Raw genomic sequence first — 26,019 nt, forward strand, 5'->3', positions numbered from 1 at the left:
AGGTTTTGTACCTACAGAAAAGCCACAACCTGGCTACAACATACTCCCCCATTCACGTCTATTCTTAGTCCAGTTCAGACTCATGAGTATGCCATCAGACAGTAGGTCTGGGAGATTGCATTAGCATTCCCTTGTTGCTAGCCAGTCCTGTGTTCCACAAGAATAATGAAACTCTGGAAGGCTAGGAACCACCAGAAAATGCTAGTATTTCTCTCTTTAGTTTGTGCCACACATGCAAAGGGACAATCCGTAATAAGCCATAAGCGACAACCCATAAGATAATAACAAAGCTTCCAACAGCAATTTAATCATTAGGCATTCCCATGCCATAATACTTTATTTTCTTCTGCGGATGGCAGCTTTCTGTTTACATAGTCTACTGGATGACTTGGTGGACACAAGGACTCCTAGTTCCAAACCAAGCGCCTTCAGATACAAGACCAGCAACTCTGAACAAGGAGAGAGAGCAGCAGTGACAAGTCTGTTTCAGCAAACTCCTGCACAGAGACAAATTTCAGGAGTTGTTTCATGTTGGATTACTGTAAAGGTGAAATACACAAAGGATACCATGTTTGAAGCAAGAATACACATGCCTCTTGTATTTAAACATTTATTTAGTCTGGAGTTGAGCTCCAAGATTGTCTAGTTACCAGCACTGCTATTCTTAGCATCCTCCGACCTTTCTGGCAGTGTTAGAGGCTCTGTGTGCCAGCCTGTTACCACTGCTCCTCTTCTCAGGCCTTGATATACATACACACTCTCTCTCTTTCATATATAGTCCAAAACAGAAGGAAGCCTCTCCACAAATTTAAGCTGTACACCAATAATAGAGTCATGCCAAATTCACAGCAGATCCACTGTCTGTCTTTTTACAGTCCTCACGGATACATAGTACGCTAATCTGGACCCGATTCAGTTTCTTTAGATCCACCAGACTGGTATGGACTAAAAAGTCACCAGACTTCAAGAGTTTAGGAGGATGTGATAACTTCACATACCTTTTACCATACACCCAGGCAATTTTGTTTTTCAGGTACATACCAGACAAGGGAAAAAAGAAATATGACAAATCACATCCACCAGGCATTCAGACTGGGCAAAGCTTTAGCATTTTCTCATAGTGTTGAAGCTTGCTCATCTACTCCCAAACAGTCCATCATAGTAACAGACCAAGACAGAAAGCTGGGACAGGGCTTAGGTGTGCATTACCTGCAAGTTCTTGCCAAAACAAGGACTGGCATTCTAGCGGAGCAAGGGATACTGAAAGCCGCTACCTTTCTAGTTGCCTGCACTTCATACCTGACAACAGCTTTCCATATTCTTACATTAACAGTCACTTGTCATGCAGTACTATATCCTGATTTTTTATTTTCCACAAAGCAAATGTTTCAAACTGGTTAGAAAAAATTAATCTTTGATCTACTTACAAGAACAAACATTTTTACTGACCTCAGTAAGCTGTTTTTGTAAATCACAGATTTTCTTTTCATATATCTTCTTTCTATCTGAAACAATTGCCATCAGATTGAAACGTATCTCACCTTCACAGTATCTGAAAGGGTAAACACAATTTTTGAACCACATCATAAGGAAAAAAACAGCTTATGGTAGAGTAATGGATGAGCAGGTCAACATTTGCCTTGCTGCCTATGTAATTATTATGCTGGTAGCAATGTTGGCATGCGCACAAACTTTTGCTGTTACTCCTGACTGCCAGCAGATTTGGGGAGCCGTAAAGCTGCCCAATGACTTCTATACACTAGTAACAAAACCATTGCCCTGTACTCTCATCAGCTTCAAGTGAGTGCAGAGATATTTGAGAAAAAAGGGGGCAATACACATTATGAAACATTTTTTATCTTAATGCAGGGAAGGCATTAAGGTAAAAAATGTTTAGGCTTTACAACCACTGAGTTTTAACCTCTAAGATATAAAAATTGATAATTTTTTTTAATTTACTGCAAATTGTCTTTACTTGTGTGCGTTTTGGCAGTAATCTGTATACCACCCCACCTTTATGGGGAAAGATCTGTGTTCACCTCTGGTGTATCTGCTGGGAAATTTTAAACGTGCCCCTCCTGGTAGGCAACTTTAATAATTACTTAGCCCATAACCTAGATACTCATAATTTGCTGCCTTGTTTAGGGCAATGTATTAATCCAAAGAGAGTACATACTGGTAGTGGAAAGGGCATATAGTAACAGCATCAATGCATACAACAAACTAGAACCAAACATGTAGTTTGCCACCTCTAGTACAAGAGCATGTGAAATTCAGTAGCCCTCACAGACATAACAGAGAAAGAGAGTGTGATACACAGTAATACTAAATATTTAAGCCTAAGATGTGTAGAAAGTGGACAAAAAGGATGTGCCCCCCAACAAAACACTACGGTAATAGGGCATGCCCCCCCCCCCCCCCTAAAGGATAGGAAACAGTAGGCAGAGAAGATTTTAATATAGTATTACCCTTTATTAACCTGTAGTTAGGAAACACCCTTTAAGACTGGATAGAAACTGTATCTAATGGACATTAGACGGTTCTGCGTTCCAAATACCCCAAATTTATGAAAACAAACTAAAAATTCAAACACTATCTTTTGTCATAGATCATTTTATTTATTTATTTTTTTTTTTTGACCGTATTATTAAATCTCTGCCTTCCGTTGTTCTACAGTAGGTACCACAGCTTGAATCTACATATTGTCTATCCACGTTTTAGCAAACAGCACCTTGTACATAAAAGTATGCAAATAAAATATTTAATTCTAAAGACTCAGAAGGAACCAAATAATACATTTCAGGAAGACAAACAGGTGGCTAGTTAGAACCTTCTGCCAGGACTTCATCAACCAAATATCCTCCTAAAAAGCCTTTTTACTATAATCCCGGGCTTGTGCTGTAGGATCTGTGAGCTGCAAAAAATTCCCAAATCATTTGTTTAGGAGGAGCTCTAGTCATAGCAGCAGTCAATCAATTTTCAACAAGCATGGGTAATGCAGGCCCGATATGACAGGTAGTTTAAGGCTGCACCTGAGCGTTTTAAAGTCGCGCGTTCTTGCAGCGATTTTGTACAGGTTACCAATGTAAAAAGCAGAAAAACGCCTGTAATCTGCCCCAAAGCAGCTCATGTTCTTTTTTGAGCTTCAAACGTTTTACTTCAGGTGAAAAAAAACGCTCAGACGTGAACAGGTGCCATTGAAACGAATGGGATTTTGCTTGTTGGCTATTTTTCAGGCGTTTTAGGAAGTGAAAATGCTCAGGTGTGAATGCAGCCTAAAGAATTAAAAAAAAAAAAGACTTTATTAACCGGTTCCCGACCAGCCACCGCAGTTTTACTGCGGCAGAATGGCACGGGTGGGCGAAGCGACTTTACCTTACGGCGGCTGAGACAATCGGATTAGTTTCAGAACCAATAAGTCTCCAGGCCCAGGTCAATGATTTCTGGCCTGGACCTGCTGATTGGTTCTGACGAATGAAATGCTTCCCCTGCCTGTAAGTGTAAACACAGGCAGGAAAAGTGATGTCATCTCCCACTCTGGAATTCTTTTCCGTTCCAGAAAGAGGACATCCAAACGTGAGTTGGACCAACACTACACTGACACAGTACACGTAGGCACGCATTTCAACCCCCGATCGCGCCCCCAGTTAACCCCTTCACTCCCTTGTCACTGTTACCCAGTGCAGTGTTCAAATTTTTCTTTGATCACTGTACTGGTGTCATTTGTGACACTAATCAGCGTTAGGGTACTTAGTAGTAGGCCCAGATAGGTCTGGTGACCCCCCGCCCCCTTAACCCCCCTAATAAAGGTTTAACCCCTTGATCACCCCGTCACCAGTTATCACTGTATTAGTGTCACGGGTGACGCTGGTTAGTTAGTTATCTTTTAGAAAGGGTCAGGGCACCCGCCGTACATAACCTAATAAAAGGTTAAACCCCCTGATCACCCGGCAGGTGATATCAGTTAGGTTTTAGCGTCAGTTAGGGTCTGCGTCGTCCCAAGCAGCGTGAGATTAGTAGTAGACTCCCTTAGTAGTATAGTGTCTGAACAGATCGATATCTTTGATCGGATCAGAACATATGAATATTAGCGTCCCCAATAGCTTAGGGTTCCCAAAAATGCAGCGTTAACGGGAACAGCCCAGATACCTGCTAGCACTTGCGTTTAGCCCCTCCACCCAGCCCACCCAAGTGCAGTATCAATCGATCACTGTCACTTACAAAAACACAACACACACAACTGCAGCATTCGCAGAGTCAGGCCTGATCCCTGCGAACGCCAACAGTTTTTTTGGTAGCGCTTGAAGCAGTCGCTGACAGTCAGGTGCTCTTTTTTCCTATGAGTCTCACTAGTTGTACCAGTAAATTTAGAGGCCAAAATGTCCAATCGAAGGTACACTAGGGAAGGGGCCTACACATTTCTGAGCATGACAGATAGTGAAGAGGAATTCACCCATCTGTCAGATTCAGGCTCAGAATACGAACCTGTAGACAGCAGCGGCACCCTGAACGATAGCTCCGACGACGGAGTAGTGGTCCCTGCCAAGATCAGGTGTACTCGACCCCATTCTTTGGAGTGCAAGAACCGCAGGGCTCTGGTATGGAGCAGAGAGCTAGTGCCGCTCATCCTTCTGGTGAACTGGCAAGCACCAGCGGCACCAAGACAAAAGACAGGCCCGTTGCGCCCATAGTGCCCTTCCTGCTGCATTTGCCAATCCGAATTTGAAGCCCACCACTTCTCAGGCACATGTACTTCCCCCATACACTGGCCAACCCGGAATTCAGGTGGAAACAGTTGATTTTACGTCACTTGATTTTTATTCGCCGTTTCTCACAGAAGAGCTCTATAGATCTATTGTGGACCAAATCAATTTGTATGCTAGTCAATTCATTGCTACTAAGCCCTAGTTGACCCTTGCCAGAGTTTGGAAACCTATTACTGTCTCCGAATTTAAGACCTTCCTGGGCCTATCCCTCCTCATGGGCATAACTAAAAAAGGTGAGTTGCGGTCATATTGGTCCACTGACCCAATTCACCATATGCCCATGTGTTCTCTGCCTCCATGACCAGGACATGATACGAGCAGATCTTGCGGTTCATTCATTTCAATGACAATAAACTCTGTCGTCCTCGGGATGACTCTGAACACGATCTGCTCTACAAAATTCAGCCCCTCATAAAACCGCTTTAACCAGCCGTTTGCAGCCTTGTTTACTCCTGATCAAGTTGTCTGCGTTGATGAGTCCCTGATTACATTTTCTGTCCGCTTGTCTATCAAATAGTATTTTCCCAGCAAGCGTGCCAGATATGGAGGTCAAGATGTATAAGCTCTGTGACGGGGCAACAGACTATACATATAGTTTTATGGTTTACGAGGGAAGAGATAGTTACATAGAGCCGGAGAACTGCCCAGACTACATAGGGAGCGCTGGTAGGATTGTGTGGGACTTGGTGTCACCCTTATTCAGAAAGGGGGTACCACTTGCATGTGGACAAATATTACACAAACGTGCCACTTTTTAGTCACTTGTTTGATCATAGAAATGGCTCATGTGGCACCCTGCGATCTAATCGCCGGGGCTTACCCCAGCGGCTTGTAGATTCCCGTCTTAGGCTGGGGGAGAGAGCCTGCTTTAGATGTTATAATTTGCTCGCTGTGAAGTGGAGGGATAAGAATGTTTTCGTTCTGTCCTCTTTCTAATCTGGAGACAGGCTACACAGACTGACAGCAAATACTGTATCCAGAACATTTCAGTTCTTTTATTCAGTTCTGCTGAATTAGCATTAACGTATACCCATTCAGGTGCATTTCGGGTTGTTCGTTGCCCCCTCCTCTCCTTCCCCCTCCTATATGGGGGGCTGATAGATGTGATAGATGTGATCCCTAGCAAGATACATTTGGCCCACCGCCCGCTCTCCTGGGAGTTGGTCCGACACGGGGGAAACAGGGGAGCAGAGGAGAAACTGTACCACCTAAAATAAAATAATCTACAATGCTTAAACTGAACGCGGAAACGTCAGAATTCATGTAATAGTGGACAACCATCCTCTGAAGAAGACCCAGGAAGGGTCGAAACGCGTCAGGATTTATGTATACAATTTCTGTTGTTCCACGTACATGTACTGCATTGCCCTCACTCATAGGCAATATTTGTTGCTACTTATTTTAAGAATCCAACATTTATGATAACCTTGGTCGCCCTTTAATGCATTGTGCCTGGCATTTGGTTTAATTGCATGCTTTGTTCACTGTAATGGTATGTCACATTCAGTTCATGTCTTGACACGAATAGTCAGTATTTATCCTCAGTGATTTTTATAATATGTTATTTATATTTTTTGTACCAATAAAACTGAATTTTTTCAACTATCGATATTGTACTTCATTGGCTGCTTTAAAGCCCCGTTAGGGGGTTCTCGTATAATTTTTTGCACTTTATGGGGTGTGCGGCCCACCTGTCTACACTCGTGTGAGTGCCCATGCTGTTTGAAAAAAAAAAAAGTTTTCTTCAATTTTCAAAAGTTTGTGACAAAAAGCGAGATCTGCAAAATACTCAACATGCCTCTCAGCAAATAGCTTGGGGTGTCTTCTTTCCAAAATGGGTAATTGGGGGGGGGGGGTTGTGCTATCTTGACATTTCATGGCCTTCGAAACTGATAGTGAGGAGTGAAATCAAAAATTTACGCCCTTAGAAATCCTGAAGGCGGTGCTTGGTTTTCAGGGTCCTGTACGTGGCTAGGCTCCCAAAAAGTCTTACACATGTGGTATCCCCATACTCAGGAGAAGCAGCTAAATGTATTTTGTGGTGTAATTCCACATATAACCCTGGCATGTGTGAGCAATATATCATTTAGTGACAGCTTTGAAAAATGACAAAAAAAAACAAAAAACTACACAATCACCCGTGCCAAAAAAATAAAATATTCAGCGGGCTCAACATGCCTCTCAGCAATTTCCTTGGGGTGTCTACTTTCCAAAATGGGGTCATTTTTTTGGGGGGGGGATGGGGGGGGGTTGTACTGCCCTGCCATTTTAGCACTAATTTGTAGACACTATAACTTTTGCGCAAACCAATAAATATACGCTTATTGACTTTTTTTTACCAAAGACATGTGGCTGAATGCATATTGGCCTAAATGTATGACTAAAATTGAGTTTATTGAATTTTTTTATAACAAAAAGTAGAAAATATTTTCTTTTCAAAATTTTTGGTCTTTTTCCATTTATAATCACAAAAAATAAAAATCGCAGAGGCAATCAAATACCATCAAAAGAAAGCTCTATTTGTGGGGAAAAAAAACAGATACTAAATTTCGTTTGGGTACAGCATTGCATGACCGCGCAATTACCAGTTAAAGCAGCGCAGTGCCAAATTGTAAAAAGTGCTCTGGTCATTGAGCAGCCAAATCTTCCGGGGCTGAAGTGGTTAAAAAGATTAATGGGATAAAATCCTCCTCCAGGAAGTGGGAAGAGTCCGACTCAGATGGACCAAACACAACAGCTGTACATTGCTTCACCTAACCCACAGACAGTAGCTGAATGGATGGCAGCTCAGGGTATATTTAAATATTTGTCTACCTTTAGAAAACAAGAAAAAAGGCAGAAAACAAGTGATTCTTTTGTAAATTGTCATTTTATGAGGAAAGGAAATACATGGGGCATCTCTTGGCCACTATAGCCAAAATCAAAGCAGACTTCCAAATTTACACAGGCCATTAGATCACAAAGTGGGATAATTCTAAAAATTATAATCATGTAGTTTGTGGGATTGGATATTATAACACAATTTATGAATTTCATCTAAAGTTCCTCAGACCTGCAGGGTTATGCTCGCAAATTAACCTACCCCACCAATTAAAAATTCCCCCTAAAAATCCTTCCTGGACTTACCACTGACCCTTGAGGAATTGACTAAGGCAGAGGTTACATATAGAGATATTTAAAAGATATACAGATACTTTACTTCCGCAATTGCTAAAGGTATATTAGGGGCGCTCTTCTGTGATTGACAGAGGCTACTATAGTACCAGTTCTTGAAGGTACGCAGCCCTTAGATTCAGGTTCTTATAAGCCTAGAGCCTTATTAACCAGCAATATTAAAATTTTGGGATAAGTACTGGCAAACCACCTGATTTCCATCACTCAATACATAGGGACCAATCAGGATTTTTGCCAAACAAACCCACCTCTATGAACCTTAGTAAGCTGTATAAAACACACACAAACTCCTCCTAAAAATCCGGGGGGACAGGCCTTGCTGTCACTGGATGCAGCAGAAGCCTTTGACAGCACAGACTGGATGTATCGTTAAAAGGTGCTGAGAAGCTTTGGTGAATCTTTTATTGCTTGGGTGCAGCTGCTCTACTTTCATCTGCAAGCCATCACTAGAAAGGAAGGCTCATGTTCTGAAAATGTGTTTTTTCATACAGGTACCAGAGAGGTGTACACCATGTTGCTCCTCTTATTTGCACTAGCCAGTAAGCTGCTGGCTACTCCGATAAAGGAAAATGAGGATATAGTCGGTATTAAAAGACATAGTTCAATGCTCTTTTTTTGGGGTAACACCCAGAGTTTGCTACAGGCTTTAAAGGACACTATGAAATAACTTGGTACCTTTTCTGGATTAACTAAAACTGGACTAAATCAGCCTTGTTACTACTTAAAGATAACCTAACCCAACTCTGCAACCCACATGTAGGAATCTGGCAGTGGAAATTTAGTCTGTCCCTGTTTAGCATTATTTTAAATCCCAATGCATGTAGTCACACTGATGAAAAGTAGTAAAAATTTGAAATTACTTTTGCATTCGCTTTTCAATAACCGGCCGCACAACACTGATCCAGTCATCTTGGTTGCATGTCCCTGCAATAAAAGCAGACAGGAAAATAACTTTTAAATGTGTTTTCAAAACTGGGGGGGTTCCAAAGCCATTTTTTTTTTTTTTTTTTTTTTTTTAGTGAAAAAAAAAAAAGTATGGAATATGTTTTTACAATGATAAAGAATAGATCTATCTATAAACATGAATACCTTAATGAAAGATTTGAGACTTTATGTAAACTCTTTTAGATTTCTGCCATTAGGGGGCATTGCAGGGAAAATGCTCCAAGTTTAGTTTCCTTGTGCGCTCCATCTTGTACCTCCTAGAGTTGGGTGTGTGTTGGGATACAGTAGATGAGTTTCTGTCCTATCAGGCCTTAATTGACAGGTAAGATGGTAAATTTGACTGAGAAATTAGTTTATCTTTTCTTAATCTTTAAGGCCCCTTTCACACTTGTGCGACCTGAAAGTCACGTGATGTTGCCACGAATTTTGCCCACGACTTTGACAAGACGTGAAGGACAGGACAAGTCGCACAAGTGTGAAAGGGGACTAAATGATTCCGAGTAATGTTCTCCACCACTGCAGCATAATGTTTACCTACAGACTGGTCAGTAAATTGGCTTTCCTTTTCCTCCTTTTAGTAAAATGGTGAGACCAACATCTAGAGCAGGGATAAGAAATTAGCGGACCTCCAGCTGTTGCATAACTACAAGTCCCATGATGCATAGCAAGACTGACAGCCAGAGGCATGATGGGACTTGTAGTTTTGCAACAGCTGGAGGTCCGCTAATTGCATATCCCTGATCTAGACTTTGGAAACATTTTCATAGTGCAATTTCTACTGAGAGCAAAGCTACAATTTTTAAATATTGTGAGAAGAAATATTCTTTACCAAATGCTACAAGGATGACAACACATATTCTTGCATTCCAGAGGTGCCCTAAAGACATTAAAAAATACTTTATGCAATTAAATGAGGATCATAATAAAAGTGCAAGTAGCTTTTCCCTCCAAAGTTCTTACTTGGGGGCGTGGCCGAGTCCTACATTCGGCGTCTATGGACGCCGAATGCTGGACTTGGGAGCGCGCCCACAAGGTAACCCCCTGGGAGAGCGCTTCTCCTAGGGGGTTATAGTTATACGATGCGGGGAGGAGCTACCAGCGTCAGCAGAGACCCCAGAAGTCGAGGATAAAAAAAAACAAACTGCACAGTTTAAAGCCTTACAATCACTAGCATACAATCCTATTATTCCATTTTTAATAAAATAAAAAATAACATTTTAAAAAGTAAATGTAGTTTATTACTGAACAAACTACTTTTTTTTCAAGCATAATACTTTTATACACACTGCAGTTCACCTTCGCAGAGTAACAAAAATTACTTTCAATTTGTAAAACTCAACACTGAATTTTTTTCCCCCAATTTCTCTGTGTGCAAAAAAACAAAACAAAAAAACAAACAAAAAAAACAAAAAAAAAACCACAGGATTTTTTTTTTGGTCATGGCTTCAAAATTTCTGGAAATTTAACATCTCTAAGGCTCAATGAACACTGGGCTTAAAAAAACTCCAGTTCCTTTGGAAGAAAAAAAACGCTCACATAGGAGCGTTTTTATACAGAGTTTAGACGAGTTTAGCTTTTTTTTGCCTGAAAGCTCCAATCGAAAACGCAAACCAGAACTTATTTATTTTTTTGGCCTCTAAACATTGAGCTCAAAATATGCCTGTAATAATCCTAATGTGCATGGAGACATAGGATAACATTGAGCTTCTTCTACAGGCAAAATGTAAAACTCCTGTAGAAGCAACAATTTTTAAGCCAGTGTGCATGGAGCCTAAAGGCAAGATGTATACAGGCCTGCAAGGTCAAAGCTGGTGACCTAACTTTTCCCAAATGCAGTTAGGCAATACAGCTTTGGTCACTTCCTGCAGTGAAGTAGAAGCTGGCTGATGGAACCAAGGTGAAAAGTGGAGAACCAGGCATACCTCTTATTTATAGATTTTTAATTTTTGCACAATAGAGTCTTTTTAAAGATATTAGAAGTTACATGTAAATACAGGATACCACTGTCATATATTGGCACACTGTAATTGGTTATGGAGTCATTGTTACATCAAACACCCAATAAATAGAAAATACATTGAAGTCTAACTAAAAATATAATTTGAACATAGAAAATACTTACCTAGGTCAATAGGTCCATCTTTCAAGCCATCCAGCTCGTAAAGTCTCCCATTGACTGGAACATAACTTACGAAATGAAAAGCATCGTCATCTTTTGCCGAAGACTTTGCATCAAACTCAAACATCTGCTGTCTAAAATTAAAGGAAAACACAAATATTTAGGCAATTGATATCCCTTTTTTCCCCCTTTAATACTTTGTATATCAAAAAGTTAGTACATTTAAAAATAGAAATTACATTATAAAAAAACTGCTTCTAACAAACCAGGGTGCGTCACAATATGTCAAACCACTGAAGAATTCCCTGGTGAGTGTCACAACTCTTCCATATGCAAGAACTTGTTCCTTTGTCAGAATATAGTAAGTTAAATTATATTAAAGGCAAGTTTTTTTTTTTTTTAATAAAAAACATGTTATATACTTACCTGCACTGTGCAGTGGTTTTGCACAGAGCAGCCTCAATCCTCCTCTTCTTAGATCCCCTGCCAGCGCTCCTGGACCCTCCCTCCAGCTAAGTGCCCCCAGAGCACACAGCTTGCTGTGGGGGCACCCAAGCAGGCTCACTCCCGAGCCGCTGCTGTGTGTGTCCATTCAGACAGAGCTGCAGCTTGGCTCTGTCCCCTCTCTCTTCTCATTGGGTCACTGGCTGTGATTGACAGCAGTAGAAGCCAATGGCTCCCGCTGCGGTCTCAGCCAATGAGGAGGGAGAGTCTGAGGCTCTCGTGCACAACACTGGATCATGACCGCAATCATTCCTAGTGGGGTTTACATAGAAGAGGACAGGACTGTTTTAAACCGTCCTAATACATTTTTAAATGCCCTTTGCTTTTCGATATAAAAGGTCTCTTATACACAATGTACCTTTTGATCCTGCCAGTCAGTAATAATTTATTGTCATTGGTGCCAATGATCTGCTGGTCCATAGAGCCTGTGCAGCATTGCCATCAAACAGCTCATGCACCCCTTCCATTCAATACGCAGTTATCTGCTCATAGCTATTGAGTAAACTACCACATCAGCATGGCCCAGGCTGTGGGTGGCACAAAGATGGCAGCTGGTTATATTGCCTAGTGCAGGGATATGCAATTAGCAGACCTCCAGCTGTTGCAGAACTACAAGTCCCATGAGGCATAGCAAGACTCTGACAGCCACAAGCATAACACCCAGAGGTAGAGGCATAATGGGACTTGTAGTTTTGCAACAGCTGGGAGGTCCGCTAACTGCATATCCCTGGCCTAGTGACATGACTTCAGTCTTTTTAGCAATGTCTGCAGGGTGGATCGATTGCTTGAGTGACAGCTTCACTACACTCTGCATGGTCTTGGGGAAGGGTTTTAAAAGGCTGAAGAGAGCTCCACTCTGGCCGTGCAGAGGAAAAAAAAAAAGTCCTGTAACCTAGAAAAGAAAAAAAAAAGTATTTGGCAATTTTAAAGCGTTTACATGAAAAATCTGTTTCTGGTGGAGTGACTAATGTGGGAACCTAACTAGGTTTAGAACCACTCTAAAGTAGATAAACACTTATTTTTGAGTTTACCACATTGTGCACAACTAAACATTCCCGAGTAAACTATCTGGTAAAATCTTACCCAAGCACTTTAGCCATTTACAAAATTCAGTGCTGCTGGCTCCTGCGCACTCAGTGCTATTTCCCTGAACTTCTAGTTTTTACAGGCAAAAGTTGACAGTGCAGTCTCAAGTCAGTCTGTTTGTTAGGAAATAGAAAGAGGAGCAGGGGAGTGCCTTGTCATGCTAGGCTAAGGGGCTGTGTGTTCCTATTGATGGGGTGCCCAACCTTATGAAGAGTGAGGGCCACTTAGGAAACTTGGTAACCAGTTGCAGGCCACAGTGAGCAGAGCAGGCAGATGACAGGTCCGTGCCCACTCTGCTTATGCAGAGTGGACATGGACACAGCCTGCTCTACTCTATGGGCCCTCTGATTCCCCCAGATGGATTGGTAGGTAGGCGGGTGTAAACTGACACAGGTCTGTTTACATCTGCCACTTCATAGAGTTGAACGGAGGGTCCGATTGGGGTCCGCCTGAAAAAACAAAACAGATCGATCATGTGAAACGGGCCCAAGGCTGCTTTCACACTGATGCACTGCAGTTTACCCACACCGCAGTGCACCTGTAGCTTTCATGCGGGTTAGCCGCACTTTTCCATAGTCTCCTATTATATCCTGCAGGTGTGGTGCACTTTCTGAAAGCACACCAAAACTCCTGCATTCACCAAACCCACAGATAATAGCAGAAGTCTATGGCTCAGTGCAGGTAATCCACAGGTGCACTGCGGTGCACCTGTAGATCAATTTGAAAGCAGCCCAGTTACAACTGCAGAAGAGATATGCTCACATATACACTGTGATTTCAGAAATAAACTGACCTTTAATAATGACCTTTTATTCAGGAATCTCCCTTGCTACAGGCATTGCCGGCAGTTGCTGTCCCAGGCAGAGTGCAATTGGTAGGACTCCGTCTGTGGCAGGAGTTGGCGCAATACAGGAAGCATCAGTTTATGTGTCTATGCTCTCTCCGCAGCTGTACTTCCTCTAGCACCGGCTCCATTTAGAATACTGATGCTCTGGGATGACGGGTCAGAAACCTGTGATCTGGGCTTCCCGACCTGTCATCCCAAAGCAGGAGGTCGCAGGTCATATCAGAGGGCCAGCAGCAGAGAATCCCTGGTGTAAGTAGACACAACTCCAGTCCCTGCAAGCAAGGGTGGCTCCATAGGATTTTGGCAAGAGAAAGAAGCCACCCTGAAACAGGAAACCTGGGGCAGTGGTAATGGCACCAGCTGAAACAGGAAGGCAAGGATTAAAATGTGAAGATGCTGGATACTCCATAGGGGATTAAATCAGTTGATGAAAGTGCTGAAAAAAACTGAGGGTTTATGATCACATTAGGTATTGTATAATCCAACAAAATTGAGAATTCACTTTTCCAACTTTATAGCAATCAACCTGCCCTGGGATTTAAATTGTGCATCTTCAGTAGGGTGTGGCCTGGAGAGTGATGGGGTAGGACGGGTTTAGTGAAAGCTCCGCTTGCCCATACAATCCTGCTGTAATCTGGGCGATCCTAACCTCTCTGCAGTCATCCACAAGCCTGCTTTGTTCCTGACCTGGCCATCGGACTCATCCAGCCGTTTGGAGCGCCATCCGCGGCCGCGATCGCCGGATCTCCCCGCCCGGGGACGGCCTGTAGGACAGACCGCGGCTTCGGCCTAGTCTGTGGAGCGGCGGCCATCTTGCTGCACCCGGCGGCGGCTCCAACACAATTTCTGGCCGCATACTGCTCCCCAGAGACCCCCGATTAGCTGCCCTGGCCACCGGACCACCTATAGACACTACCACAGCAACTTTGTGCCCTGTAGAGGCTGACTGGAGGGTCTGAGGCCGACCTGCTGCCTGAAGCGGCGGCCATCTTGCTGCACCCGGCGGCAGCCCCTGCACATTTCCCTACCACATCTTGCTCCCCAGGGACCCTGGGCTGCCTGTCCTGGCCACCGGATCACCTGTGGGCACTGCCACAGCATCTATACACCCTGTGACAGCTGGCTGGAGGGTCTGGGGCCCCGACCTGGTCTCTGGAGCAGCGGCCATTTTGCTGCACCCAGGATCACCTCCGCCCCTGCAACTTACTTGTGGAAGATTCTTAGAACAGCATCAGCAGCAGGTCTTTAAGCGGACGGACTTCTTCACATGCACCGCCGATCATCCCGGCCAGCCAGCGGAAGGGGTAAGAAGTTGAAATTTCCCCCCGAACCGGTGGAGACAGAGGCGGCCTGTGTGGGCCGCGTGGGGCCCGGGAGGCGAGCCAGTGGCAACATGGCGTCCCAGACAGAGCAGTCCCCTTCTACACAGCCAGGTCTGGCTGATGTCTTGGCTGCTATAGGAAATTGCCAAGCCTCCCTTACTACCCTTACCTCCAAGGTAGATGCTGTGCAATTAGATGTTGGTCTAATAAGGCTGGACATGGATAAAATAAGGGGCAGGCTCTCTGATGCCGAACAGCGTCTGGGGCAAGTGGAGGACACTGTAGAGTCTCATGGAGCAGACTTAAGGGCCCTGCAAACCAAAATTAGAGCACTGGAATATAAATCCGAAGATGCGGAAAACCGTAATAGGAGGAACAATCTCCGTATTGTAGGTCTGGCGGAAGGAGCTGAGGGGAAATGTCCAACGGAGTTTATTGAAGGCCTACTACGTTCCCTCCTATCAGGGGCTCAATTTTCACCTTTCTATGCGGTGGAGCGGGCTCACCGGATCCCTCCCAGGCCGGGCCCCCCTGGAGCACCGCCACGCACATTTATCCTAAAGTTTCTGAACTTCCGTGACAGGGATGAAGTGCTCCGGGCTGCTAGAGTGCAAGGAGAAATACGCCATCAAAATAACAAGCTACTTATCTTCCCTGACTATTCTGTAGAAACTCAGACGCTCCTTTGACCAGGTGAAGGCAGCCATGCGTCTTAAGGGCATTCGATACAGTGTTCTGTTTCCAGCACGATTGAGGGTTCAAGACGGGGAAACTACCAGATTTTTTACCTCCCCCAGGGATGCTAACGCATGGCTGGAATCATTGCCCCCCCGACCGTTAAACGCTGCAACATGCTCTTCTGTTCTTTTGCTCTGAATATTGGCCACTGATTGTTCAAACTTTGACAGGGGATTTAATCTTGCACCCGTTGTGCCTTTTGTATTCCCTGTCAGTATACAGTATAAGTGTTGTGCCCCTGGCTATGCCAGGTGATATCTACTCTCAAGCTTGCCACTGTTTGAATCTACTGTGGGATAACCTTTTTTGTCCTTTACAAGATGTTCCTGAGATGTTGGGATTTTTAGAGATGAAGATTACCTATGTTTACTGACTTACTACAGCAACGACTTGTTTGGCTCTCTTGGAAGCTCAGACTTCAGTAATTCCTGAAGGAGGGTCACTGGCGGACTCTAGTGACCATTGCACGTATTGCGGGTTCACTTCTCCCTCTTCTCTCACTTGCAAGTGATATACACCTTTCACTATGACTGCCTAGGCTGGAATTCCACTCTGGGAGACAATCAATTGCTAACTGCATTAGAAGGAGAAAGCACTTTGCCAGATTGACTGCCTAGAGTATGGCATACCCTGTCTTCCTGAGCTACAGGATGATCCTCCTCATTTATCCTAAACAGAGAACATATTTTATTTTATTTTTTATTTTTTCTATTCTTCATGTGCTGCTAGTTTAACCCACACATCTACTCACCCACATTGGTCCGAAATGAGACGGTCCGAAATAACCTTTGTTGGTTGGAACGCTATTTCTCTCCTAATTCCTAATGGCGGCGGAGTTTCTCGTCACCTTACCTGGACAATCCTCTCCACTAAGGGTTTACACCCACTGGTTCACGCTCCCTGAACTTGGGGTTTTATTTTTCTTTTTTGATGTTTGGGGAACAAGGCATTCCTAGGTTGGGTGGGGGATGCGGGGTGGGGGGCGGGGTTTAATGCTGGGTTTGTTTTTGTTAACACTATTTTGTTGTTTCAGGTGCTTTAGATATGACGCATGCTTGAACAGAACCATTTACACAGTGCTATGTAGAACAATATATGTGTGGCTGGACTGGGATGCTACCTGTCTGGTTTGTTACATAACTGCATATCCACTATACCTCATACTCCATGGCTGAGATAAAGGTAATTTCATGGTACGTTCGAGGGCTTAATACTGCTGTTAAGCGTTCCCTGGTGTTTCGTTTCCTTCGATCCCACAACCCGCAGATCTGTATTCTCCAGGAGACACATCTGCCGCAAAACAAAACGGTATGCCTTAGGAAAGCCTGGGTGGGCCTTAATTATCATTCCACCTTTTCCACCTATGCCCGAGGGGTTAGCATCCTGGTCCACAAGACACTACCGTTTAGGCTGATTGAGGTTAAAACAGATAAAGAAGGGAGATTTGTTGTTATACATGCTAATATATTTGATAAGAATGTGGTACTAGTTGGGCTTTATGTTCCTCCGCCAGCATCTGGCAGGGTCCTTCACGAGATCATGCAAATAGCGGTGCAATTTGATACCGCATTGGTATACCTCATGGGGGACTTTAATATGGTTCCACTGGTGGAACTTGATCGGCTACAATCCTCGGCTCGGGACACCCCCGACCTCAGGCAGTGGGCGGAAACTTTTGCCCTCACTGACGTCTGGAGGCACTTGTATCCGACACTGAAAGTTTTCACTTGCCATTCAGCCTCACACAAAACGCTATCTAGAATTGATCTTGTCTATGCTTCAGGCCCTGCATTACAATATGTACATGACCTATCTGTGCTTCCCAGGGGAATTTCAGATCACGCACCATTGTGCTTGACACTGACGCTGTCTGTTCCACCAGGGACTCGCCTGTGGCGTTTATCCAGATTTTGGGCTAATGATGAGAGACTGTTGGAACCCCTAACGGCCTCTATCTGCAATTTCTGGACGGACAATGCTGAATCAGCTGCCCCTCCTGTAGTATGGGACTCATTTAAAGCTTGGATACGAGGGGAGTATGGGCATAGTATCACTCGGCTCAACCGTGAATCCACTCGCTCCATGGATGAGCTGGAGGCACTGGCAGGCAGGTTGGAGGCTGAATACGTTTCTGCTCCTGGGGAGGACCGGTATAGGGCGTGGAAAAAGGCCCTGCGTGACCTATCCACCACTAGGATGGCCCAGACAGACAAGGCTTTGTTATACTCCGCTCAACGCGTGTTCGAGCATGGTGGTAAAAATGGGAAGCTTCTTGCGTGGCTGGCTAAGGGAAACATACCTTCAACCCCCATAGGCTCCATTAGAGACAATACTGACCAGATCCTTACTGCCCCTGCTAATATTAATGACCGTTTCCGAGAATACTTTCAGGAGGTTTACTCCTCTAGAGATGTTGCATCGGATTCATCCATGTCCTCTTTTTTTGACTCCCTGTCTATCCCTGTGTTGTCTGAGGAAGCAAGGGAGGGGCTGGAGGCTGACATCACACTTGAGGAGATACAGGTTGCCATGGGACATCTCAAGGGAGGGAAGGCCCCGGGTGCAGATGGGTTACCATCTGAATTTTACTCCAATTTTTCTGAACTACTGGCCCCTAAGTTGACTTCACTGCTTTCTAAATTTGCAAATCTGCCAGCCCTACCTGACTCAATGAATGAGGCGGTTATTGTACTGGTTCCCAAACCAGGAAAAGACCCTCTTGATTGCGCATCATACAGGCCCATTTCGTTGCTTAATGTTGATGCCAAGATCTTTGCTAAGGTCTTGGCTACCCGACTATCCCATGTAATAGAAGACCTAGTGGGTATAGACCAGACGGGATTTATGCCAGGCAAGGGCACAGATATTAATATTAGGCGCCTATTCCTTAACTTAGCAACATCGCATGACAACATGGGGTCCAGGGTTATTGCCTCTTTGGATGCCGAGAAGGCTTTCGACTCTGTTGAATGGAAGTTTTTATGGGAAACCTTGCATAGATTTGGATTCGGCCCTAAATTTATTCATGGAGTACGATTGCTGTACCAATCCCCCCGGGCACGGGTTCGCACCAACAATTGGGTCTCAGACTCCTTTGCTCTGTTTCGTGGTACGAGGCAGGGATGCCCGCTCTCCCCAGCCTGTTCGCCCTGGCGCTGGAGCCTCTGGCAATTGCCATTAGGAGTGCACCGGACGTTCTGGGCCTGCGGGTGGGTATGATGGAAGAGCGCCTCTCCCTCTATGCCGACGACGCATTATTGTACCTTAATGATGCTGGACCCTCTCTTCAAGCTGCCTTGCGTATTTTTGACGGTTTTGGTGGACTCTCGGGAGTTAAGATAAATTGGACCAAATCAGTCCTATTTTTTATAGATGATGAGGTTAACTCTGGACCCCTCTCCTCCCCACTACAAAGGGTTAGGGAATTTAAATATCTTGGAGTTGTGATCACTAGGAATCTCTTTGATTTTATTGTAAAAAACCTGACCCCTGTCCTGAACACCCTACGTTTGAAATGTGCTGCCTGGGAGAATCTTCCTCTGAATCTTCTGGGTCGCATTAGTCTCCTTAAAATGATGATACTGCCCAAATTTCTGTTTAGGAATGGCCCGGTCTGGGTCCCTGCCTTGTTTTTTAGGGAGATTGACCGTATAGTGGGTTCCTTTATTTGGTCGGGGAGAAACCCTAGGTTGGCACGTACTACGTTATGTTTACCTGCAGATTTGGGCGGACTTGCCCTCCCAAATTTCCAGTTATATTTTTGGGCAGCCATATTGGTGACGGTACACTGGTGGTTCCAGGGTTCTAGATCCAATGTGGCAACCTGTCTCGAGGCGAATATTCTGGGTTCCCTGACGGACCTTCGGAATTTTCCCTATAGAGGACCCAAGGCATATTGTGGGATCCCTGGGCCTACTAGAGCAACTTGGAGAGTATGGGAAGCGGCTAGGCGCAGATACTTGAGACCTGGCCAATTGTCTCCAGCTCATCCCCTATGGGGGAACCCACGACTTAAACACTTCCGTATGATACCGGACCCACAGGTGTGGGCTAGATATGGTGTAACCTTGTTGGAACACGTAATGTCTGGGGGTCAACTGCTCCCCTTGCATAAGCTTACGGCTAAATTTGGACTGCCCCGTTGGATGGGGTTCCGGTACCTACAGCTGAGACATGCGGCCAGGGCTCAATTCCCGCAAACTCCCCTGTTACAGACGGACCCCATCGAAGATCTCCTATCTCCTGGAGACTTGTCTAAACCCCTATCCTCAATATATAATGCGTTGCTGGGAAGAGATTCCCCTAAGATTAATGAATCATGGGAAAGATGGCGGGCTGATATCCCGTCGCTGGATAGGGAGGGATGGGAGGACTGTCTAGAGTATGGCCCGAAATTAGTCATAGCATCCAAGGACAAACTGATTCAAGTTAAATTTATACACAGGGTCTACTATACCCTGCAGAGACTCCATCGCATATTTCCTGAGAGAGACCCCATGTGTCCTAAATGCAAAGTCCATATAGGCACATTTATACATATGTTCTGGGAGTGCCCAGTTGTTGCACTATTTTGGACTAAGATTGTAGGTGAAATCAACTCCAGATTGCAGACCTCTATTCCGCTCTTGCCGGCCATGGCGTTGTTGGGGATACATGATGATGAGCAGAGGCCATATCATCTTAAATTACTGATTTCCTTCCTTCTTTTCTATGCCAAAAAAGAAATACTTATGAAATGGATAGATTCTTCCCCCCCATCCTTTTCAGCCTGGGAGGCACAGATTGAGGCAGTAATCCCCATGTATAAAATGACATATATAAACCGTGGCTGCCCGTGGAAATTTGAAAAAGTTTGGGCTCCGTGGATGGCCTCGTAGAGAAACATTCAGTTCACTACGTATTCCCAATAAGGAAGGACGGTACTTGTTGAGAATGGTACTAGTAACCTTATGTATTGTTTGCAGGTTTTGCATATTAATTTCCCTATCCTCAAATATGTAATCTACGTATGTAGTGTACTCTACTCTGTTGAATGGTATTCTGTAACACTGATTATCTATTACAATAATAAAGTACCACTGTTTTTGTTAAATTGTGCATCTTGCCTTGGCTGTGAGGAACACAGGTGGAAAATTTCAAAAGCAAAGTATGCTTTAGTGCTTTTTGACCTTCAATACAATTACACCACTACCACACAAACACCATAGTGGGGGTTTACCACAACAGACTGGGGTGAGCATCATCCAGTCCAACTTATTCCCCCTGGCTCCACTGGATATTATATAATAAAATGTAAAGAGCATCTGCAATTGTGGTAAATAAGCAGCTGAGGGATGAGCAGGTAGTACAGTTTAGTTTGGAGGCGAGGGGGCAGCGAGTTGACAAAGGTTTTTGTTAAAAGTACACCTGCCCTTTAACTGTTGACTTGGAATTCCACTCGAACTCCAAGCATTTTAACAACGTAAACAATAGTTTAAAAGATGTGAAAGCAAATTCCCTTCTAAAAAGGTCCACATGAAAAATCTAAACAAAGGAAGTACCTTGCAAAACTATTATGCACTTGTCGGATCACTTCTGAGTTGCTCAATGCCAATCCTTTCATCTGAAAGACAATAAAAGAGTAAAACTCAGGTCACTTGTGCTAGAGTCTCTGAACCCCCTCAAATGTTGCTCACACATTTGAAGAAAACATTTAAATGTTTCAAATAAGCTTAGAGCACTAAAACCGGTTAAAAGGACATGACTATAAAAAAATATGGAAGCTGCTGATACTGCAGAACGCCATGTAATAGCAGTACTTTGCAATTAAAGTTAAAAAAAAAAAAAAAGAAGTAATGGGCTTGCCTTAACCCACAATAACGCACATGCATTACTCAACTCATAGTATGGAATAAACTCTAAAGAAAAACTAAAAAACTTTCAGAAAGTACAGCTATCCTTGTGTCCCACACCTCCTGACCTTAACAAACCTACGTTCGTACTCCATGATGTATACTTACCTGAAGAGGACAAACAGGGCCCATAGTAATCTTCAGCACCAGCAGCCAAAATCATCTCTCGGTTGTACTGCCACTGTGGAGCCCCACAGGCCTGTCTCCTAAAACAGGAGTTTCTTGGGAGACAGCCCCTAAATTAAATTATATAGAAAATCTAAAGATAAGCTATAAATGAGGTCTTCAACCTATCTGAAAAGAACAGACAACTCTAAAGTGACTTAAGAAATCCGCTCCGATCTAGTTTCATCCTTTTGCTTATGGTCTGGTCAGGGGCACTAGTGAACTAAATAGGTAGTGCTAATACATTTAAAATGTCTGTTTATTTATCATGACTCTGAGAATCTGGTGTGTAAGGTAATCAGTTGTGACTGCCAGACCTTCTGACCAAAAATCAAAACTTCAGATTCTTTCAAATGCGTAAATGAAATAGGGAAAAAAAAAAAAAAAAGAAAAAACACAACGTCTGGGTGCTTCCCAAATCAGGTGTCCCTGCAGCTAAAACAGCACAAAAATCATCTGACTTTATCCACATGGGCTTAAACTAAGCATATACAATTAGGTCCATATATATTTGGACACAGGCTGCAATTTTCATACTTTTGGCTTTGTATGCCACCAGAAAAAAAAAAAAATTAACAAAACAATCCAAATGAATTTGAAGTGAAGACTTTCAGCTTTAATTCAAGGGGTTGAACATAAATATCAAGTACAAATTTTAGGAACTGCGACCATTTTTATACAGAATCCCCCCATTTTTAGGGGCTCAAATATTATTGGACAAATGAATATAATCATAAATAAAATGTTCATTTTTAATATTTTGTTGCGATACCTTTACTGGCAATGACTGCCTGAAGTCTGGAACCCATGGCCCTTACCAAAGACTGGGTTTCCTCCTTTCTGATGCTTTGCCAGGCTCTAACTGCAGCTGTCTTCAGTTCTTTGTTTGTGGGTCTTTTTGTCTTTCGTTTTGCCTTTAGCAAGTAAATTGCATGCTCAATTGGGATGAGATAAGGTGACTGACTCGGCCATTGCAGAATATTGCACTTCTTTCCATTCAAAAGCTCCTGGGTTGCTTTTGTAGTTCGTTTTAGATCATTGTCAATCAGTACTGTGAAGCAATGTCCAATCATCTTTGCTGCATTTGGCTGAATCTGGGCTGACAGTATCTCTCTAAACACTGCAGAATTCTTCCGGCTGCTTCTGTCACATCAATAAACAAAAAACGACCCAGTGTCACTGGAAGCAATGCATGCCCATGCCATCATACTGCCTCCATAATGTTTTTCAGATGACCTTGTGTGCTTTGGATCATGAGCTATTTTTTCTTCCCTTCATTCTGGTACAGATTAATCTTAGATTCATTCATCCAAAGAATGCTTTCTCAGAACTGATCTGGCTTTTTTTGATGTTTTTTGGCAAAGTCTAATCTGGCTTTTCTATTCTTGACGCTTATGAATGGTTTGCACCTTGTAGTGAACCCTCTGTGTTTGCTCTTGTGACGTCTTCTCTTGATTGTCGACTTTGACAATGATACGCCCACCTCCTGGAGAGTGTCCTTCACTTGTCTGGGTGTTGTGAATGGGTTTTTTCTTTACCATAGAGAGGATCCTGCGAGCATCCATCACTGTTATCTTCCATGACTGTCTAGGTCTTTTTATGTTGCTGAGCTCACCAGTGCGTTCTTCTTTCCTCAGAATGTACCAAACTGTTGATTTGGCCACTCCTAATGTTGCTGCTTTCTCTCTGATGGGATTGGTTTCCTTTTTGAAACCTCACAATGGCCTGTTTCACTTGCAAGGACAGCTTCTTTGAATGCACGATGAAGGCTCACAGCAATCGATTCCAAATGCAAATACCTCACTTAAAATCAACTTCAGGCCTTTTACCTGCCTAATTGATGAAGAAATAAGGAAGGAGTAGCCCACACCTGGCCGTGAAACCGCGTTTGATTCAATTGTCCAATTACTCTTTTGGTCCCTTGAAAAAGGGGGGGTGGCTATTCTTAAGAGCTGAAATTCCTAAACCCTTCCTCCGATTTGGATGTACATACCCTCAAATTAAACCCAACAGTGTGCACTTTCAGCTCATATCTATTATATAACTATATTTTGAATATGTTTTGGTAAATACCTGAAAAAATGTTAAATTGTGCCTGTGTCCAAATATATAATGGAGCCAACTGTATTTTTTTTTTTTTGAGCTAGCTATGCATACAAGAGACTGTTCAGTCTCCATAAATTTTACCAGTAACTAGGTAGTGGCAAGAGCCTACCTGCCTGGATAGAAGACGACTGGATGCTTTAGGTAGGCCCTCTTGATATATAGTTTGTAGGTCTTAAAAAGGAGTCTGCAGAGATTGTATAGTCACATTAAAATTGGTATAGCGAGCTTGAGATCTATCAAAGAAAAACTTTAATACCTTATCATACAAATCTGTCCAAAGTTTTAGAGAAAGACAGCTTGCTACAGCTGTGCACTCTCTTTAGAAAAGCCACGGTAATATGGTAATCTCTTTTTTGTTATGTACAGTATACATGCACATTAATGAAGCAGACCTAAATTTTTTTTTTAAACATAGGATAATTGGCTACTTACCGCAGCATCAAAACTTTGGGTAAACTCTTTAAATTCTGTGAGTGTTTCTCCTAAGTGTACATCAAGATGGTTTGTATTCAACAAAATGCTGACAATTGCTTGAGTAGCACATGCATTGTTTATTACCTGGAGAAAATAAAAATAAAAATCTATGCTTGTTGCAACTTATACACAGACTCAATGATTAACAAATATGCCACAGAATTTCAAACATTTTTATACAGCGTGTGAAAGATAGTCAATCCCAGCAACCATGATTTTTTTGATTTGTTATATACAGTATATATTATTTTAGAAAAGAACAAGGATAAAAAAAAAAAAAAATTGGGTCACATGAATCATAATAAAATGTACCTTAGTATATAACCTTTATATAACTCTTTGTTAAGAGAAATCCAGTCGCTGTACTTTATCACAGGAAGTAAGCTCCATTTCAGAAAAGATCAATATGTTTTGTATCTTACCAGGTAGGTGCTTAAAAGGGTATCTAGAGGTAGCGAGTACCCTCCCTGCTGTCCTGAACAATTAGTGGATTGAGAAAATAGGATCTTCTGATTCTTAAACAGACATTAATCAGCATGACCAACTTTAAAGGAGTTCTACTGTGTCAGAATATACTTCAACATTTGTATTATATTAACAATACAAACAATAGTTATTTTTGACAATCCAATAAAAGCTTCCTTTAAAAAAAAAAAAAAAAAAAAAAAAAAAATCTCCTTCCATGCTGTTATTGCTCTGTCTTGCTGGCCATTTCTTTCAACAATTTCCTGGACTGCCTGTATGCTTTAGGAGGTTCTCCTCTGCTCATCCCTTTGGTTTACTTTCTAATGAGTAAATATCCTTTGATACCTTGCTACCTGCAAGCAGGGATTCCTGTACTGACTCCATTTCCTGAAACTCCTCTCAGCTCCTCTGTAGCTCAGAGGGCAGGCTCTGTGAAATGTGTGACACAGCATTGTCTACCCACAGGACATAATGACTACGTGTCACAGAATGAAAGAGACAAATGTGTAGTGATCTTTACTAGGTTTGTTTATAAATGTCAAAATTGTTCAGAATAATAGGAGTAGGAAATAACAAATTCAAGGATGTTAGGAGTAACAGTGACATGTGCACATATTCCGCCAACCTATTATAGGTGCTCAAACACAGGACTGGCCCTTTTCTTACCACTTTGTTACTCAGCACAGGTGCCATTCAGAGAACACTTTGCATTTTTCCAATGAATGCAAAGTAGTCACTCCCAACTCCCAAAAAGCTGCAACTGAGTTGGGGGGGGGGGGGGTGGTGTTCAGAAAATGAGTGGTACTTCATAGTTTGGGAGAGGTTCTAAAATTATATAATTCCAAATATTTTCCATTTCCTTATCATTCTGACAATCTACATTCATCCCATAATTCTGCCAAAAGCTAAAAACAGATCACTATTGCAGCAGAAAATATGTCCTTGATTCAAAGAATATTAAGTAGCCAGTGATGTAAACTATTGCTCATTTCCTTGTGAAAAAAAAAACTATTGCTCATGGCAATCAAAGGACTGAAACAAGAAGCTTATTATTTTACTTCCTCAGATCTTATCCATCCTGCCCGCCGCCGCCTCCCCCTCCTGTGCCGCATTTGCCCGGCTTCTGTCAGACGAGCATGCTGAAAAACCAGCAGCCAACCGGCTCCCGATCAGCACTCTTAGCCAATGGCTGAGGGCACTGATCGGAGTATTCTGGCGGGTGGCCATCCCCCTGTCAGAACAGTTCAGGAGAAAAAGCTTTGACTGCCTCTAAACTCTGCTGCTCCAAAGCTCTGGTTAAAAGACTGAGTGCATGGACACATAGGCTTTTAATTGAGTTATGTACAGGGGCTTTGACAAAAAAAAAAAAAAAAAAAAGTAATGCCGAAAGCTTGAAAAAAGTGAGTTTAGGAGCAGC

General features: G+C 43.1%; 1 protein-coding gene across 4 annotated transcripts in view; it reads right to left on the bottom strand.

Moving 5' to 3' along the window:
- Positions 1-26,019, bottom strand: part of UCHL5 (ubiquitin C-terminal hydrolase L5) — a 129,539-nt gene that overhangs the window by 44,182 nt on the left and 59,338 nt on the right. For all 4 annotated transcript variants that reach the window (XM_073592779.1, XM_073592780.1, XM_073592781.1 and 1 more), the window contains exons 4-8: positions 24,096-24,221; positions 21,042-21,103; positions 11,008-11,138; positions 8,801-8,864; positions 1,450-1,552 (exon numbers count right to left, since the gene is read on the bottom strand). In XM_073592779.1, coding sequence (XP_073448880.1) covers positions 1,450-1,552; positions 8,801-8,864; positions 11,008-11,138; positions 21,042-21,103; positions 24,096-24,221 — 486 coding nt within the window. The remainder of the gene's footprint in view (positions 1-1,449; positions 1,553-8,800; positions 8,865-11,007; positions 11,139-21,041; positions 21,104-24,095; positions 24,222-26,019) is intronic.

Source organism: Aquarana catesbeiana, linkage group LG07, assembly GCF_042186555.1.
Source record: "Aquarana catesbeiana isolate 2022-GZ linkage group LG07, ASM4218655v1, whole genome shotgun sequence".
NCBI lineage: Eukaryota > Metazoa > Chordata > Amphibia > Anura > Ranidae > Aquarana > Aquarana catesbeiana.